This window comes from Pterocles gutturalis, unplaced genomic scaffold, assembly GCF_000699245.1.
Source record: "Pterocles gutturalis isolate BGI_N339 unplaced genomic scaffold, ASM69924v1 scaffold41156, whole genome shotgun sequence".
Lineage (NCBI taxonomy): Eukaryota > Metazoa > Chordata > Aves > Pterocliformes > Pteroclidae > Pterocles > Pterocles gutturalis.
Genome location: NW_010104683.1, coordinates 55492 through 70960, shown reverse-complemented (window position 1 = coordinate 70960; position 15469 = coordinate 55492). Strand labels below are relative to the sequence as shown.

Below are 15469 nucleotides of genomic sequence, written 5' to 3'. Positions count from 1 at the left end.
CTCCCAGCCTCTTTGAACCAGACAGCAAAACACTGACTAAAGCAATCTGGACAACTGTGCTTGTGTTAAAAGAGATATCTTGAACACAGCTCTCTGAGATTACTGGTACAATGAGGCTTTAAGGGACAATTTAAAATCTGAAACAGCCATACAATTTGGAAATGTGTGACTATTTTAACACAGAAGATGTTTATTTATGGACAAGCAAACAAAATCGGTTGGGTAACAAAGCTGAAAACTACCTACCCACTGGATCAACATCCACAGTATGAAGCTTATATCCTCCTTCCATGGTCCCATTATTATTTATGAGCTTCTGTCGGATCTCTTCTTCTTCTAAATTGATGTTGTTGGTAGAATTATAAACCAGAAGAGCCAAAACCTCAAAACTGCAAGGAAAATTATCTGAGTGTTTGAGTCAGAACATCAGAGGCCAAATGTGTGGAAATAAAAATATCTGACAAACTCTGATTTTCTGAGTATAGAACAGTGTCACCAAAACAATGTTGCTCATTATCTGTAAATTATTATTTTTGTATATATAGGGTCATGAAAAGACAGTACACTTGGGAAATTTCATTATCTAGTTATTGTTAAAGAAGTATCTCATCAAAAGAGCTAAGAAATGTTTTCAGAATATTTAGATTATTTTAAAAGATATTAAACACAAAAGCATAATGTTGTGAGTTCTAATTAAATTTAAAAATCTGGGTGCTGATGGTTTAGGAACTGATTCATCCTACCTTACAAAAGTTGTCAGGATGGGACAAGTCATCCTCCAGAGGGTCTATCTCTCCTCTGACTACAGAGGAAACTAGAAGACTAATGAAGAACAGATGCCTAACATTTAAATGTCTAAATTTTGATGAGTGAAAAACACCCTGACACACTTCTGAAACTTTTAGACCTAATTAGGAAAGTCTAGTTGCTCAGATGAGTAATTCAAGTTTGAGCAGTAATAGCTCTTTTGTACTGTAGCCCACTGCTACTTTCTTGGGCATAAGAAGTAGTTCAAAGTGCCCAAGTCTCTTTCCTGTGAGAGAAATAAAACAGTCCCCACCCTTGTCCAAAAACATAGCTTTTCTGGAAGGGAAATAATGAACTGAAAAGCAGTTCTAGCAGGACACAGGAAAGAAGCCCAGAGTGGAAGGCCCAAAAATTTCCTCCTGGGACACAGAAAACACATGTTGGAGAAGAGAATATGTCGGTACCCAAGAGCACTGCTTGGCTCTGCCTAGTAGGAGGTGACGCCACTGAAGCATGGAACATTGGATCTCCATGGGAGCCAAAATGTGGAAAAAAGGAAAAAGCAAGCCTGCTTTGGGCTGTCTTCATCCTAGCCTTGCCCTTGGATACCCAGCAGCCTGAATAAAGACAGATCTTCATGGCGTGTCAGCAGTTCCTGGCAGCCTGGGAAGTGGCAGCAGTGCCAGCACACATACAGGGAGCAGGGCACACACCGAACCCAGCTGCTTTCACTGCCGGCCCCCAGTGCAAGAAAGAACAGCAAGCTAAAGGGTCCTGCAGTCTACTTGAAGAAGAGAGGGAGAAAAATCTGTAGGGGCACTCTACAGGATAGGGCTAATAAGGTTTTCAGGTACCCCTTCCTAGACGGACCAGGGCTTCATTTCCAAAAATCTTCCAGAAAACATCCCCATGACGACAACTTAGGGCTGCACTTTCCAGAGGTGCCTAGTGTGGTACAGTATAAAACTACAGCTTAGTGTACAGATGTTGCTCTTATATGGCAAATTTAACCCTCTTTCTGGCAGACATAATTCTGAAAATTGAATAACTCCAAACAATAATTCTGAAGTAGTCCCCTTAGTGAAATGGCATTAAAAGAGCTGGTGTTAGAGAACAACCTTTCAGTCTAGGAAACAAACTAAAACAGAAAAGGAAAGCCCAAATCTCATTAAAAAATCAGGAATGTGAGCACATTTCCACACATTTCACTGCTGCAGATGTAAAGAAATAAGCAAACAAATATACACCGTCCCTGGTTGGTGCGGTTTTTTGTTGAACACCAGCATACTTTTCTTTTTTTCTTGCCATGTCTGCTGTTTTACCGATAACATGTTGCTGGAGAAGACAAAAATGTGACTACCTGATGGCTTGGTGTGTTTTTTCCCCAGTGGATGTATGTTAGCAGATGTATTCCAGCTATCCCTGGCCAGCTTGCTCCTGCCCTGCTCCCAGAGATACTGGGTTCCTCCTTATACTCCTTTCATCTCTGTGGAGTGTTTAGCATATGGCAATAGCCTCAGCAGGGTGGATGTGCATTAGCAGGCTTTTACTGTATACCTCGGATTTATTATGAGGCACAAGTTTATTATGACATTTATTTTTAGCAGAAGCATGGAAATTGCCTATGGGATTGCCAATTCCTTCAACCCTCCAGTACTTCAGCCCCAGAGTCTCCTGGCACTTAACCATCTTTCCTAAAAGATTCTGGCTTCACTCATCTATTCCCTTTGCTTCAGAAGAGGAAAACTTAATATACTGATGCCACTCCCTACCTCAGCACTTTGGCTGCAGAATAGAAGTCGTAAGTGAACAGTCACTGCTACTACTGTGCTGCCTATTGCAGGACTCCCAGCTAACCAAAATATTTGTACCCATAACTGTGCAGAGGGATAATGGCAACAAAACAGAAAGGATAATGATGGATGAAGTAGAACTGGTTACAGTTATCTTGAACAATTACAGAGAAAAGTATTGATTATGAAACTGATAAAAATAATCTGTTAAACCACTTTGTTATTTGCTTTCTGAGAAGCTCTTAGAGCACAAGTCATGTATACTGTGTAATAAGAGCCTGTTCCATATTATGATGAGAACAATTTCTATAAACTTTTCAGAATGACTCATGCTACCTTCCCAAAGTAAATAAATACCTTTTATCTTGACAGCTGACGCAATGTGAAGCTGAGTGCTTCCTTCCACTTTTGTCACACTCAGATCCCAGAAAGAAAACATTTCAATGGTGAAGAACAAAATTCTCAATTTGGGAAAAAGCTGGCCTATGCTCAGATAAATGATAATACTGCCATGCTCTGCCAGTGTCACCGGACTTGCTACACCCAACCTTGCATCTTTTATTGTGTGCTATATAAAAGCAGATAGATTCTCAAGGCAATAATGAATTACAAATTACACATCACCTACAGTAACCTGTACTGCGAGTATTACTTCTGTCAGCATAAAAATATAGACTGCCTTGTAGGTAAACTCAATGGGGGTAAGTATTTATAAGAAAACATGCACAGCATAACAAACTTGATTATTCGGAGAATAGTAACATTTTGTGTGACATGATTAGCATGTACACTAAATTATTCAGAACGATGACAAAATGTCATTTGACCTTGACACAAAGTGCACTAGAGCCCATTAGGGGACTGGTTTCTCATCAGACCAGGTCTACCTTGAGAAACTTTATGAGACATTATGAACATGTAATGCTATTACCTCTGACATTACATATGATGAGTAAAGTAAATAGGAATGGGGTTACTTCCCCATACATTACTAGAAGTAATTTAGTGTCGTAGTCACTGTGTGTCAGAAACGGAGGGAAAGGAAAGAGAAGGGGAAAGGGAAAGGGAATTATTAGGATACTTTCTCCCTCTTCACTTCCTTTTTATTTTTTTTTAATTTTATTTTTTTTAATAGACCAGGAAGAAGCAGCAAAATCTAGAGGACAGGATGGTGGGAAGGTGAGATGAGAAGAAAACAGGTCACTACAGATGCTGACAACTGGGGCTGCTAGCCTCATAAACGATGCAGAAATAAGGATAGGGAAAACTTTACATTCCTCGGCAGTCTTGGGTTGTTGGTAAAACCTGAGGCATGGTCTCCACTTAAAAGGTTTTGCTGGCATAACTGTATCATTTAGAAGTGTGAAAAAAAAATCCCACCCACATCACTACACCCTACTGTAAACAAAGGTCAAGCAGCAAAATAGCCCATTCAGAGACTGGGTTTACAGTATACCAGTTAAATGGTTTTGCCAATAAAGCTGTCTTTTCTCCTGTGGGTGTGTGGGAAGGAGATAGTACCTCTTACAAATCTTTTCATATCTAGGTAAACTCTAATTTCCAGCAGAAAACTGGAAGCATCAGTAACTACTTCTTCATGGTAAATTGGGAATACTGGGTTACCTCTGAAACTAAAAAGCCCAGCTGGTATCATGGCAGTTTTCAAGTGTCAGCAGCTGAAGTCCTTTCCTATGGGACTTCTGCCTACACTGCAAACATACATCCTGCACCCACTTGTTGCCCCCTCCTCAGAAGACTAACTACGTCTTTGGTTTCTTCTCCTTAACTGGGCCCTAAGATCCACTGCCTCCCCCTACATCAAAGAAATCCCCTGAGGCCCAATTTTCAGGGGGTGTGACCCATCTAACTTTCTTTGGCTGCCTTTGAGGCCGTCCCAACTCCAGTGCCTCTGAGCCCATCAGAAGTCAGGAAATGAGAGCATATGGTAAATAGTTTAACTCACACTAGTTTGGCTTTCAATTCTAGCATGATTTTCAGTTTTGCACCTAGTAAGATGTCTGTTAACTCAAAAGGCTCTGGTTCAAGAGAATAAATGCAGTGACAGCAGATAGATACCAGTGTGCCAAAGCTTGTTGCTGAAGAAAGCTGGGTGTGTCATACCATATATATATGATATGTCTATTCAGTCTTGTGACAGATGAAACCTGAGCTCTGAAAAAATGATCTGTTAAGGTTAAAAGCTCCATAGGATTAAACCAAAACAAACAGGATAACCAGTGTTAGGTTTCTGAGCACATCCAGAGCACTCAGCTTGCCAGCAGTCATATATTTACAGACTGGCAGCATATGCCCAATAATAGACAATGAAGCCAATAATAGACAATAAAGCCTGTTGTAAAGCTGCTTGTAATAGCAGCTGTTGCCTCTATCAAGAAAATGTTTTTTTTAATGTTACCTTTTAATACTTCTTTTTTCTCTTACTCTCTCTTTTGTGGGGCCAGGGCGGATGCTACGAAAGAGATAAACATTAATTAGGGTGGGCTAATTCACAAAGGGAACATAGCATAAACATCTACCCCCTTCATTTACCTGATATTGACCACATACACAGTGTAATTCCAGTTCTGGAAAGTACGGTTTAGCTGAAAAACAGGGAGAAATTGATCACATGAATGGTGAGATGTTAATGGGGCTCTTTGTTGCGTAAGACAGAGATAGAACTTCACCCTTCTCCCCCTTGAGAAATCCCCTACAGTTTTTCAAAGCAAAGAGAACACTCTCCCATTTCAGTGAAGTGATTGCTATACTAGATGTACAACTGCTAGTGAGAGATGTGGGCTTTTTTACTGGCAGAAGGAATTCTCTATAAGGTCATGACACAGTGTACAGGTGAGTGCACAGGATGCTGAACTTTTCCTTTTCTTCCTCTCTTCCTCATCTTAAATTCTTAAATTGAGTAGAAAAGATTTACTCACAAAACTACAGGGCCAATTTTCACCTAAAAGTCTATAACCTTATGACAATCATTTTTTCAGACCTTTGTACTATTTCTTCTGAGTGGCAATGGCTGTTCAGTTTTCCCCCTGGGAGACATTTCTGCATACTCTGCTAGGGCCAAGTGACGCCTTTCTAGATTCTTTGGCCCAGGCACTTACGGACTTCATGGTGCTACTGCTGCTAAGAGAACAACCTTGGCAGGTGTGGATGGCTACATTTCTGTCTTGCTGATGTCTGCAGGTGGTTTCTCTACCTTAGCTTCTGCAAGCTGAAAGCCTCCAGGTTTATTAAAAGAAAAATAAAGAACAATTGTCATATATTTATGACATCATATTTTCATGTAAGTAGTTGGTATAAAGACTAACTTACAGGTTGTGTGAGTGCTACTGCGTGAACTGTCAAAAAGGACAGAGGATACCTGTATTCAGACAGGAGAAGCTTTCAGAGGCAGGAACTTCAAGAATCCTCCACCTGGAGGGACCAGGAAGGAGCTTATGTCTGCTAAAATGGGCTGAAAACCCAGCGGCTACTAGAAACCCCAACAACTGACCTATGGCAGAATACTACTGAAGCAGAGAATATTAAGGTAAATTCAAAAAGTGTATGGCCTCACAGAAACAAACACTGCTTGTTTTTTTATTGTTTCTATTACAATATAACTTCAAAACCACATTAATATTTGGGGAGAAAAATTTCTCTCTTTATAGTGATGTTGGAACTTGGACATCTACCTCTTTCAGTGGACAATTATGGTTTCTCCATACTTTCCAAAATCTCAACTAGCATCTATATTTCTTAAGGAGCTGTCTGGTATAGTGGAGACACTTCAAAGTTGTATCCATAGCCCCAGCTAGACCTGAATTAATTACTGCGCTAATCAATAATGGAAAGATCTTCAGCAAACACATATTAATTTAAGAAATTATTTGGTGTTCTCTCTTTTCTTCCTTTTCAGATTGATAACATCAATGGGACAGATTCATATATTTAATCACACAGGAAAGAAAACTTAACTTACCCATTCTGCAACCACATCATGTACTTTCGACACTGAGTTGGAGTTGGAACTAAAGACAGTTATAGATATCCTGTAGAATAGCCCACCTGTCCATTAAAAACAGCATTATAATGTTAAAAACTGAGCATATTTACCTTTGTAATAACGAGATGTTAGTTTCGTGATGAATATAAAGATTGGGCTGAACCTCAGATACAAGGACATCTCAAGCTCTTGTTGGCATTATACAAGTTTGGAGTGAACAAGCCGTGCAGGCTTGGGCCCATTCTCACCAGTCCTGCCAAATTAGACATGAATTCCCTCCCCCTCTATATTTTTAGAGACACTTTAATTGTGGGGTGGAAACGTAAGTATTAATAGTATTTTGCATATGCCTTTAAAAGCAAGATCATGATAGTGGCATGAATTTAAAAAGTAATCATAATTACTAAAGTCTGTAACACAGATAAATTCTGCTCTTAGTCTCACTGTTATAATCCAAAATTCAACCAGTGCAGATTAGACTTAAAACTTTGTGAGAGCAGATAAAGCTCATCAACTGAAAGTATCAAGATAACTGAGGACAGAATTAGGTGGGAGAAGGGATATCAGGCTTTTGTTTTCACAGCACAGATTTTGATCTTGGACCTGGTGATGGCCAGATAGTAGAAGAACCCACATCAGCTTTACAAAACTGTCAGCTGAACAAACCATCTTTCAGTCACAAAATGTGTAACACTTAGTGTGGAACAATTTTATATTCAGTAAAATTGTTTTGAAATGACACCAGGCAAATATAAATTCTCTTTAAGATCACCAGCTGGTAAGCAGCATTACAAAACTTCACATCTAATAAATAACATCAAATCCCCTCATAGTTATGCTCTGTGTCAGAAGCCTATACTTTTCACAAGTCAATTTTTTTTCATTAAGCTACTAAAAATTCTGTACGCTCTGTTGGATAAAATTTCCCAGGATTTGGGGGATGTTTAAGAGCTTCTGGATCAAATCACTTGCATGAATGTGCACATGTGGCATTGCTTGGTTTAGGGCTGTTACCAAATTAAGTTGTGGGTCTTGATCACAGATATATGTATTTATATAAATCTTATGTAAATCTTACAGAGGCACTACATAGGACAGAACAGGACATGACAACAACTATACAGACATCCCTTTCTGTCCTTGTTTGTAAAGAAACTGCTCTATCTTTCTGAGTTGAAATAAAAGAGCTTTTATTCTAGTTATGTATATATGGAGCAAATGTCATAAGTTTACATCTTCATAGATAATAATTTTACAAGAGCTTGAAATAAAAGTATCTGGAAAAAATTTCAAGTCAGTATTTTCCGATTTAATTGTGCATATTGGTCACTATCCTATTCATGAGCAGACCTGAGTATTGTTTTTTCTTTTCATTATGGAATTGATCATATGATCACTGAGATTAGAATGAAATACTGTGATAAAATACTAAAAATCAATTTATCACAGGAAGATGGCTTACCAGTTACCTTCTTCAGTAAGCTATGACTAAATTTTAGATATGATTAGGGTGAACTTGCTTGCTTTTTGACTTAGTGTCTTTTTTTGTTCCACTCAGCAGATACACAAATTTGGTATGCAGTTTAATTTGAAAATGTATTTTAGTTTGTTATTATTATTGTGATAGTTTCAAATAAATAAGAGGGAAAAAAGTCTTTGGAAGCAGAAAATTGGACTTTGGGCAAGTTGAAAACATTTGCAAGACTTGGATCTCATTTATATGTATATATCTCTGTATATACATATATTCAATTTTATATGTATAATGTACCTTTTATATGTGCTATACAGATACACACATACAGAAAATGTGCATTATATATATTCTCACACATTCATATATAATCACATATATAATTATAGTCTTATTTATATAATTATGTATATGGACAAAATCATGATAATATAGGAATGTGCAAAGTATTTTAAAAATCAAACAGTAACTACCAGCTAGTCAACAGCTTCAAGATCTCCACCAGATGGTGACCTGAAGCATGTTTTAATGAGGCGAAAAAAAGAACAAGAACAAAGAACTAATCTACATTTTTAAACACTCTCAGGAGACTGGGGTGGGAGATAGTGAAAACTAAAAATGATTTCTCACTCTCCAAATTAAACCGGGGAAATCCAATCTCAAAATGCTGAATGAAAAAAAATATTTTTATAGGCAGAAAATTGATGAAAAGTAGCCAAAGATAATTTGAAAGAAGAAGAAAAATGAACCTGGAAAAACAATTCTCCCCACACCCACCACCAACTACAAAAATATAATGATCAATGAAATACCAAGATTAATTTTTTAAAATTCTGTTAGGCAAACTATCCAAAAGTTTCTTTTGGAAAGTCTTTGCTTTTTGAAAGTTAAATCCTCAAAAATATATGAATACTGTAACTGAAAAACATTCATACAGTCTCAAACAATAAAATAGCATAAGAATATATAGAATACATGGCAACCCAATATGTTTTTCTCACAGTCTCATGAGAGCTTAGAGATGTACCCCAAAATTAGAAATTACATGTTAATGACATTTACTATCACTAAGATGTTACAAATTCCCTCTTACTATAATTAAATTACTATTCTAAAACATTTTCATATGCTAAATGGATCTATATCTAAAGGATGAAAGTCAGATACTTCTATATTCAGTCTACCAACTAAGTATCTAATAGATAAGATGATCTGTGTTTTTTTCTACATTCTAACTTAGCAGCTTGACATACTGTAGTTGACCTCAGGTTGACACAGGCAGCCCAGCTCAGTGAAGGGATAACACAAACATGATAAAAAGACTGCAGGAGAGCTAGTAAGTTGATTCAGTGATGGGCAAGGTGTGGTATTTTGGCTTGTCCCAGATGATAAATTGGCCAAAGAATGAACATGTGCCAAAACTGATGACTGATGATACATTACAGAAGAGATTGGCATTTGGGACTGCAGGAAAGAATGATGGCTTGCTGCTCCAAGTGTCATCAGAGTACCATTCAAGATGGTCTCTTTGTGCTGAATAACAACTCCACTGTATGAAGATGCCAAAGGTATCACATCATTCATTACTGTAGTTCTTGATGATTCCAGAATAGACGAGAGACTTGCAAAATGTCCATAATCAGCATTTTCAAAATCCAAGGCATGAGTACTAACAATATTCAGAGAAGACACTTCTTCTCCATGCTTGCTAAAGGATCCATACACCTCCCTTTCCAAATCCCATTTGGAAAGCCTCGATACGTTTGTTGATGTCAGAACAGCAGAATTCCTTATGTCTTCAGTATCACCCATGATTTCTTGTTCTACTGCCCATAGAGAGTATTTCAGATTATCCCCTTGATTTTCAACAAAATTTTGTCCTAAAACAGATAGATGACTTCTTGGTGTTACTGTTGCTGGCAAGCTTAACTCTGCTACATCCCACTGAGGGATCAGGCTTGGAGAAATTGTATCAAGATGGTTCTGAAAACTTTGTGGGAGTGGAGGAGTCCAGTAGCTGTTAGGTGGTACGTTGACTCTGAATTTCAAGTCTGAGTGAAGAAGGTGCCTTAATTCCAAAGACAATGTCATTGGAAGGAAGTCAGAACTCACTGAACCGATACTTTTTAAAAAAATACCTGCATCTATTCGAACTTTACTTCCTGCTTTATCAATAATATTTGTTACAGCATCATTCACTGACAGGCTTTGAGACTGCAGTGATCCATATGTTCTTCTACTGCTTACCAAACTCTTAACTGGTGTATTGATCAAGAAAGAAGCTTGGCTCTCCCTTGAACATGAAGGCTGAGTTCCTGAACGTGTTGGAAGGACAGAAACAAGCTGCTGTCTACTGTTTAGGAAGGTCATGTTGGTTTGACCACTTACTATGTCAGTTCCAATTTGCGTGTGCAAACTATCGAATATAATTAATTTCTCTGTGAAGTTTTCAAGTACCTTATCAAAGGGACTTACCTGTACCTGTTCAGAGGGTTGGCTCAAAGGTGCTTCCAGGGAAGGGAAAGGAAAATCAAAATAAAATTCACTATTGGAAGACACGTTTAGGTTAGCAAAGTTCATTGTTGACTGCAACCATGATATTGTCCTGCCATTACTTTTTGAAATTCTCTTTGAAAGGCATGAAATAAATGAATTAAAGATTTGTGTTTTCAAAGCTGATGCATGACTAGAGAAGTTAATTTCTTCAGCCCTGTGACCTAATAATCTAAGGGCAGACGTTTGTTCAGAGATACCATCAGACTTAACAGGTGAACTAATGGGTGGCAATCTCTCTGTTGGGGAAGAAAACAGTTTATTAAATGAGAGCCACCAGTTTTCTGATGGTTCCCCAGAAAACACTTGAGATGCTTCTTTCAACTGATAGGAAACAGCCCAGAAACTTGCTGTTAAAGAAGGGGAAATATCTACATATTTTGTTGGAAAATCCAAGTAAACTGAGTCCCAGGAGTTGCCAACTCTAAACGCATTCTCTGGCTCTAATATGGCAAATGTTGATTCTTCGTTTTGATTACTATCATTAATTGCATCTAACTTGTTCTCCAGTACTCCATTTCTGAGGGTCTCACTTGGCTTTTGAAAAGATACTGAATGTTTTAAATGATGAGACCAGTAACTGCTGTTAGATATAAATATGCTGTCACTTTCTAAATATATGTCAGTCAATGATTGCTGATAAACAGGTACGGTTGTTACAAAATGCTTAAACGCTGAGCTTGTCCAGCCTGTTCCTACTAGAAGTGCTGAAAATGTTAGTTCTCTATTGTGTCCCAGGACTGAATTTGTCAGTTGGATATCAGGCATAAATTTTGCGTATGTTTTTTTCAAGGTTTGAAAAAAGGTTGTTGGGTTTGCATGTGGAGTTTCCACAGAGGTTAAATTTGTAATGGCTCCTGAATGACGTTCCTTAATGTGCATAGATTTTCTAAAGTGAAATTCACTGTTTGCTGCTAACATAGAAAAAGCTTTCCTATTGGCATTGCTTTCTGTCATTTCCAGGTAAAAATTTTCAGGTGCAAAGTCCAGCAAATCTAGCGTATTTTTTTGGAATGATGATTTCTCCTTTGTAGGGGATATAGAGAAGCTAGAAAGAAAATGATGTCTGTCTTCTTGAATGTCAGTGATATGATGAGGAAATACAGTCTCACTCCACCAACTCACAGGCTCCAAGACGTCACTTATATGCATTAAAGTGGTTGTGCCACTGCTGGAGGATGAAATCCATGTGGTTTCTTTTTTGTGTTTGTAAGCAGTGCTGCTGCTGCTAATGGGAGAGCAGAACACTGACTCTGAATGCTCTAGCCCATCTGCCAAAGCCGGTGTTAGCTCTGCATTAGGACTATGGTTTTGAAGAAGAGGAACTGCTGCATTCACAGAGGGCTCTGTAACAGTGTCTGCTGCATCAGAAGTGCCATCAAATGAACTTCTAGAATAATTCAAAATATTTTCATGTGGTAACTGATTCACTACAGTATTATCTAGGTCACTTTTTTCTGTAAAAGCAGCCAAGGTATCGTTACCAGTTTCCTCAGAAGCAGCTGATGCGGACACAATTGGAAGAAACAAGCTGTTCATGCTTTTTCTCTCTGGGTTCTTATCTGCTGAGATTTTACTGAAATGGAGAGGTCTTTGCTTCACTGGCCAAATAATTGGGGTTGAGATAATTCCTATGTTTTTGACCCCTTCTATCTTAGATTCTTGTTGCCTCTGTGGTCGTGAATTGGAAGATTCAGGTGAATTTCTCTTCATTCTGAAGATAACCGTAGCAGGAAGTCTGAATTCCTGCAGGTCTGTGTGTAGTAAGCCACATAGTTAATGGATTTAAGAAAATATATGCAACTTAACCGTTTGTTCTTGGCTGTCTGCTCTTGGTCTAAAAATCAACTTACCAAGAGTGGAAAATGATGCCAGTTAGCTGAGTGAAAGTTTAATTTGCTTCTACTGTAAGTGAATTTGGCTTATTTTTCTTAGTCTTTCTACTTTCTCTTGGGAGTTTCAACGCCCAAGAAAGGACTTAATTGTCCAGTTTTTATTCATATTTTCATTAATAAGGCATTCAGTTCCTTCTGTAGTTAACTGTTCATGGTGAATGTGGAGTGAGTAGCTCCACAAAAAGAAAAAAGGACATTTTGGAATAAATTTTCAGTATTTTCTTCTTATTTCTGCAGCTTAGTAAAACTAAACAGGCTGAATTCAGATAAATTCTTTCACACTGTCTCCTGTACTGCCTGATTACCAATGTAGAAGAAATGATCTGCCAAAAACAAAAAAGCTCCAAGAATTTTAAATCCTACAGTACAACTGATGCATTTGGAAAAAGCAAAAACAAAGCCAAAACCAAAGCCCCACCCCCACCCCCAGGTTCTAATTTACTTCTTTGGAGCACAATGAAAAAATAAATCTTTACAAAAAATATCTTTAAGTCTCAGATAAAAATTGCAGAATTCTATCTCTGTGTTGTTAATAATGTTTAACAACTATCTATAACAAACTAATAAATATTTCAGCAGTGCTTCACAAAATGATGCTCAGTCTCTAGGAGACAGTGATATCATAGAATTTGATAAAACCTCAAAAGAAATCCCTGCTTTTTCCTGTGCTAATAATAGGCTCATTTACTACCTTCTTTTTCCCCTTAAACTTTCTAAATGAAAAGTAAATGATATCTGATATTGTCAACATTTTCCCTAGTAAAGTCTGATCCAGCTCTTCTTGAAGTCAGTGGAAAGATTCCTGTTGACTCAGTGGAAGTGGCTTTGCTCCATAGGAATGATTCCACTTGGCTCCTGTGCCTGACTAGTGAGGAACAGACAATCCCAGCATACTACCACCCTGGCTGCACAGGCAGGAGCTACACAACGCCTCCTAATCTGCAGCCTTAAAACATTCCAAAAGCCTGATTCTTTCTGGCCCTTTTTAAAAAGTACTCCTCACTTCCTTTGTTCTTTGCATGGGTAAATACAACAGGTGACACAAGGTGAGTCCCTTTTGTACAAGCGCCAGGTAAATATGATCAAATAAACACTGAGTTTGGTTCTGTTCTCGTTTACACCATTCTTACATGGTCCAGTGAAATTACTCTTGATTTATTTCAGTGTAAATAAGATCAGAACAGAGACATGACCCTTGACATTATGATAGTACGAAAAACACACCTTAAAATACAATAACTTTCTTTGCTCTACACACAGTACAAGGAAAAATGTAACACAGGATTTCTTACCATTGTTTGGCTTATCGTTTCTATTAGTATCGGGCATGTTAGTGGTGACAGTGGGTGGTGTAGTAGTAGTAGCATTTACAGTAGCTGGTAATAAAGATGAGAAAGAGGTGAACTTGAATGAAATATGAATGTTAATGGTAAGACATAATGGGAACAATGCATGACAATGCAAAATGAAACCATCTACACACAATGCCATAAATGTTAAATAAACACATTATTTTTTCTGCACAAAGTGGTGAATGAACTGAGGCCCCAACCCTGCAATCTTCACTTTCACTGACTTCAGTGGGAGTTTTGCCAGTGTAAGGGTTGCAAGATCAGTCCTGTACTGTTTTCATAAACTCAAAAATCCTCTTATGAGAGCTTCAGATCCAAACAGCTGTGCAAAGACCAGAAAATAGGTCTTATAAGTTCTAAGATGCATGCACTTAGAATATTGCTTGTGAAAAGAACTGTCCCTACTCAAGGACTGAAGATGATGAACAAATGTGAAACTAAAACACCCATGTAAGGATCCAATTAACTCCATTGAACTCCATACAATGAAGAGAATTGAAATCAGACTTGGAATAATTGGAGTAGAAAATATATTTTGAAAGCTTCATGTAAGATCTCAGCTTTTGCTGACACTAACAGGAGTCATCCCACACAACCCTGGCAAATGTTTCCCAGGAGAGCCAGCTAGAACACTTTTCAAATTCAGAGTGAGGAGCCAAATTTCAAATTGCAAATTTCTCCCACAGCGAACTGGGCGGGTATACATGCTAGAAGAATTCAAAGATCATGCCATTACATTTTCAAAGAATAGTTTGGAAAATAATTTAGTTTTATCTAGTAGCTCCCAGGGAATGCAAATCCACTCACTGACAGATTTTTTTTTTTTTTTCCTGAAAACTCTTTTTAAAATGTGAAGGTTGGTGCAGTGTAATCTCACAGTGTTACACATCTTTTGCAGATTTTGACCAAGAACCAACCTGGAAAGGTTAAGTAATTATATTTTAGTCAAGAAATTGCACATTTGATTTTTTGTGAGGTTGTTTCAGCTAACCTTTTGAGTCTGAAAGTCATAAACTCAGGTCTCAGCTTAGAGCGCAGGTTCATCTTCAGGTTTCAGTGAAACAAGAAACTTTTGAAAGAGAAGGAAGAGTTGGAGACTACAGCAAACAGGTTCTAATTGGGAAAGTGAATATATAAAATGATACCCTATAATACAAAAAACACTCTTCTTCTATGTAACTTCAGGGCTATACTGTGTGAGAGACAAGTTTTAAGGCTTCTTACTGATAGCGTCTTCCAGCCAACGCTGTTAAAGGAGGCATCTGCCAATGAATGAAAATACTTGCTAAGCATAATGGAGAAAATGGCTCTTTCATCAGACTCTAGTTGACATAACCTGGCATCCACAAACTTTGTTATTGGTGCTATTGCACAACACAACAAACAAACAAAAAAAGAATCCAAACTGGCCTCTCAGTTTAAAATAAATCTGCAGTGCTGACAGAAACAGACAGACAGACATCTTTTTACAATTTTCATTATTATGACAATAATGATGATGATGATGAGGAACAGGGGACACCTGATCTGCCACTTCCAAGGTGACAAACACAGAACACCAGCAACACTTCACCAAACACTTTTCAGAGAAGGAAAGAATACTACCTTCGTGAAAGTACTCTTAGTGTTTATTGAAGGTGTGATGGGCTAAGAAG

At 37.9% G+C, this 15469-nt stretch overlaps 1 protein-coding gene across 1 annotated transcript in view; it reads right to left on the bottom strand.

The window, feature by feature from the left end:
* Nucleotides 1-15469, bottom strand: part of GPR126 (G protein-coupled receptor 126) — a gene marked incomplete at its 3' end in the record, with an annotated part of 88719 nt that overhangs the window by 22746 nt on the left and 50504 nt on the right. Inside the window, exons 5-9 of the mRNA XM_010087129.1 lie at nucleotides 13755-13838; nucleotides 6517-6602; nucleotides 5091-5143; nucleotides 4957-5010; nucleotides 247-389 (exon numbers count right to left, since the gene is read on the bottom strand). Coding sequence (XP_010085431.1) covers nucleotides 247-389; nucleotides 4957-5010; nucleotides 5091-5143; nucleotides 6517-6602; nucleotides 13755-13838 — 420 coding nt within the window. The remainder of the gene's footprint in view (nucleotides 1-246; nucleotides 390-4956; nucleotides 5011-5090; nucleotides 5144-6516; nucleotides 6603-13754; nucleotides 13839-15469) is intronic.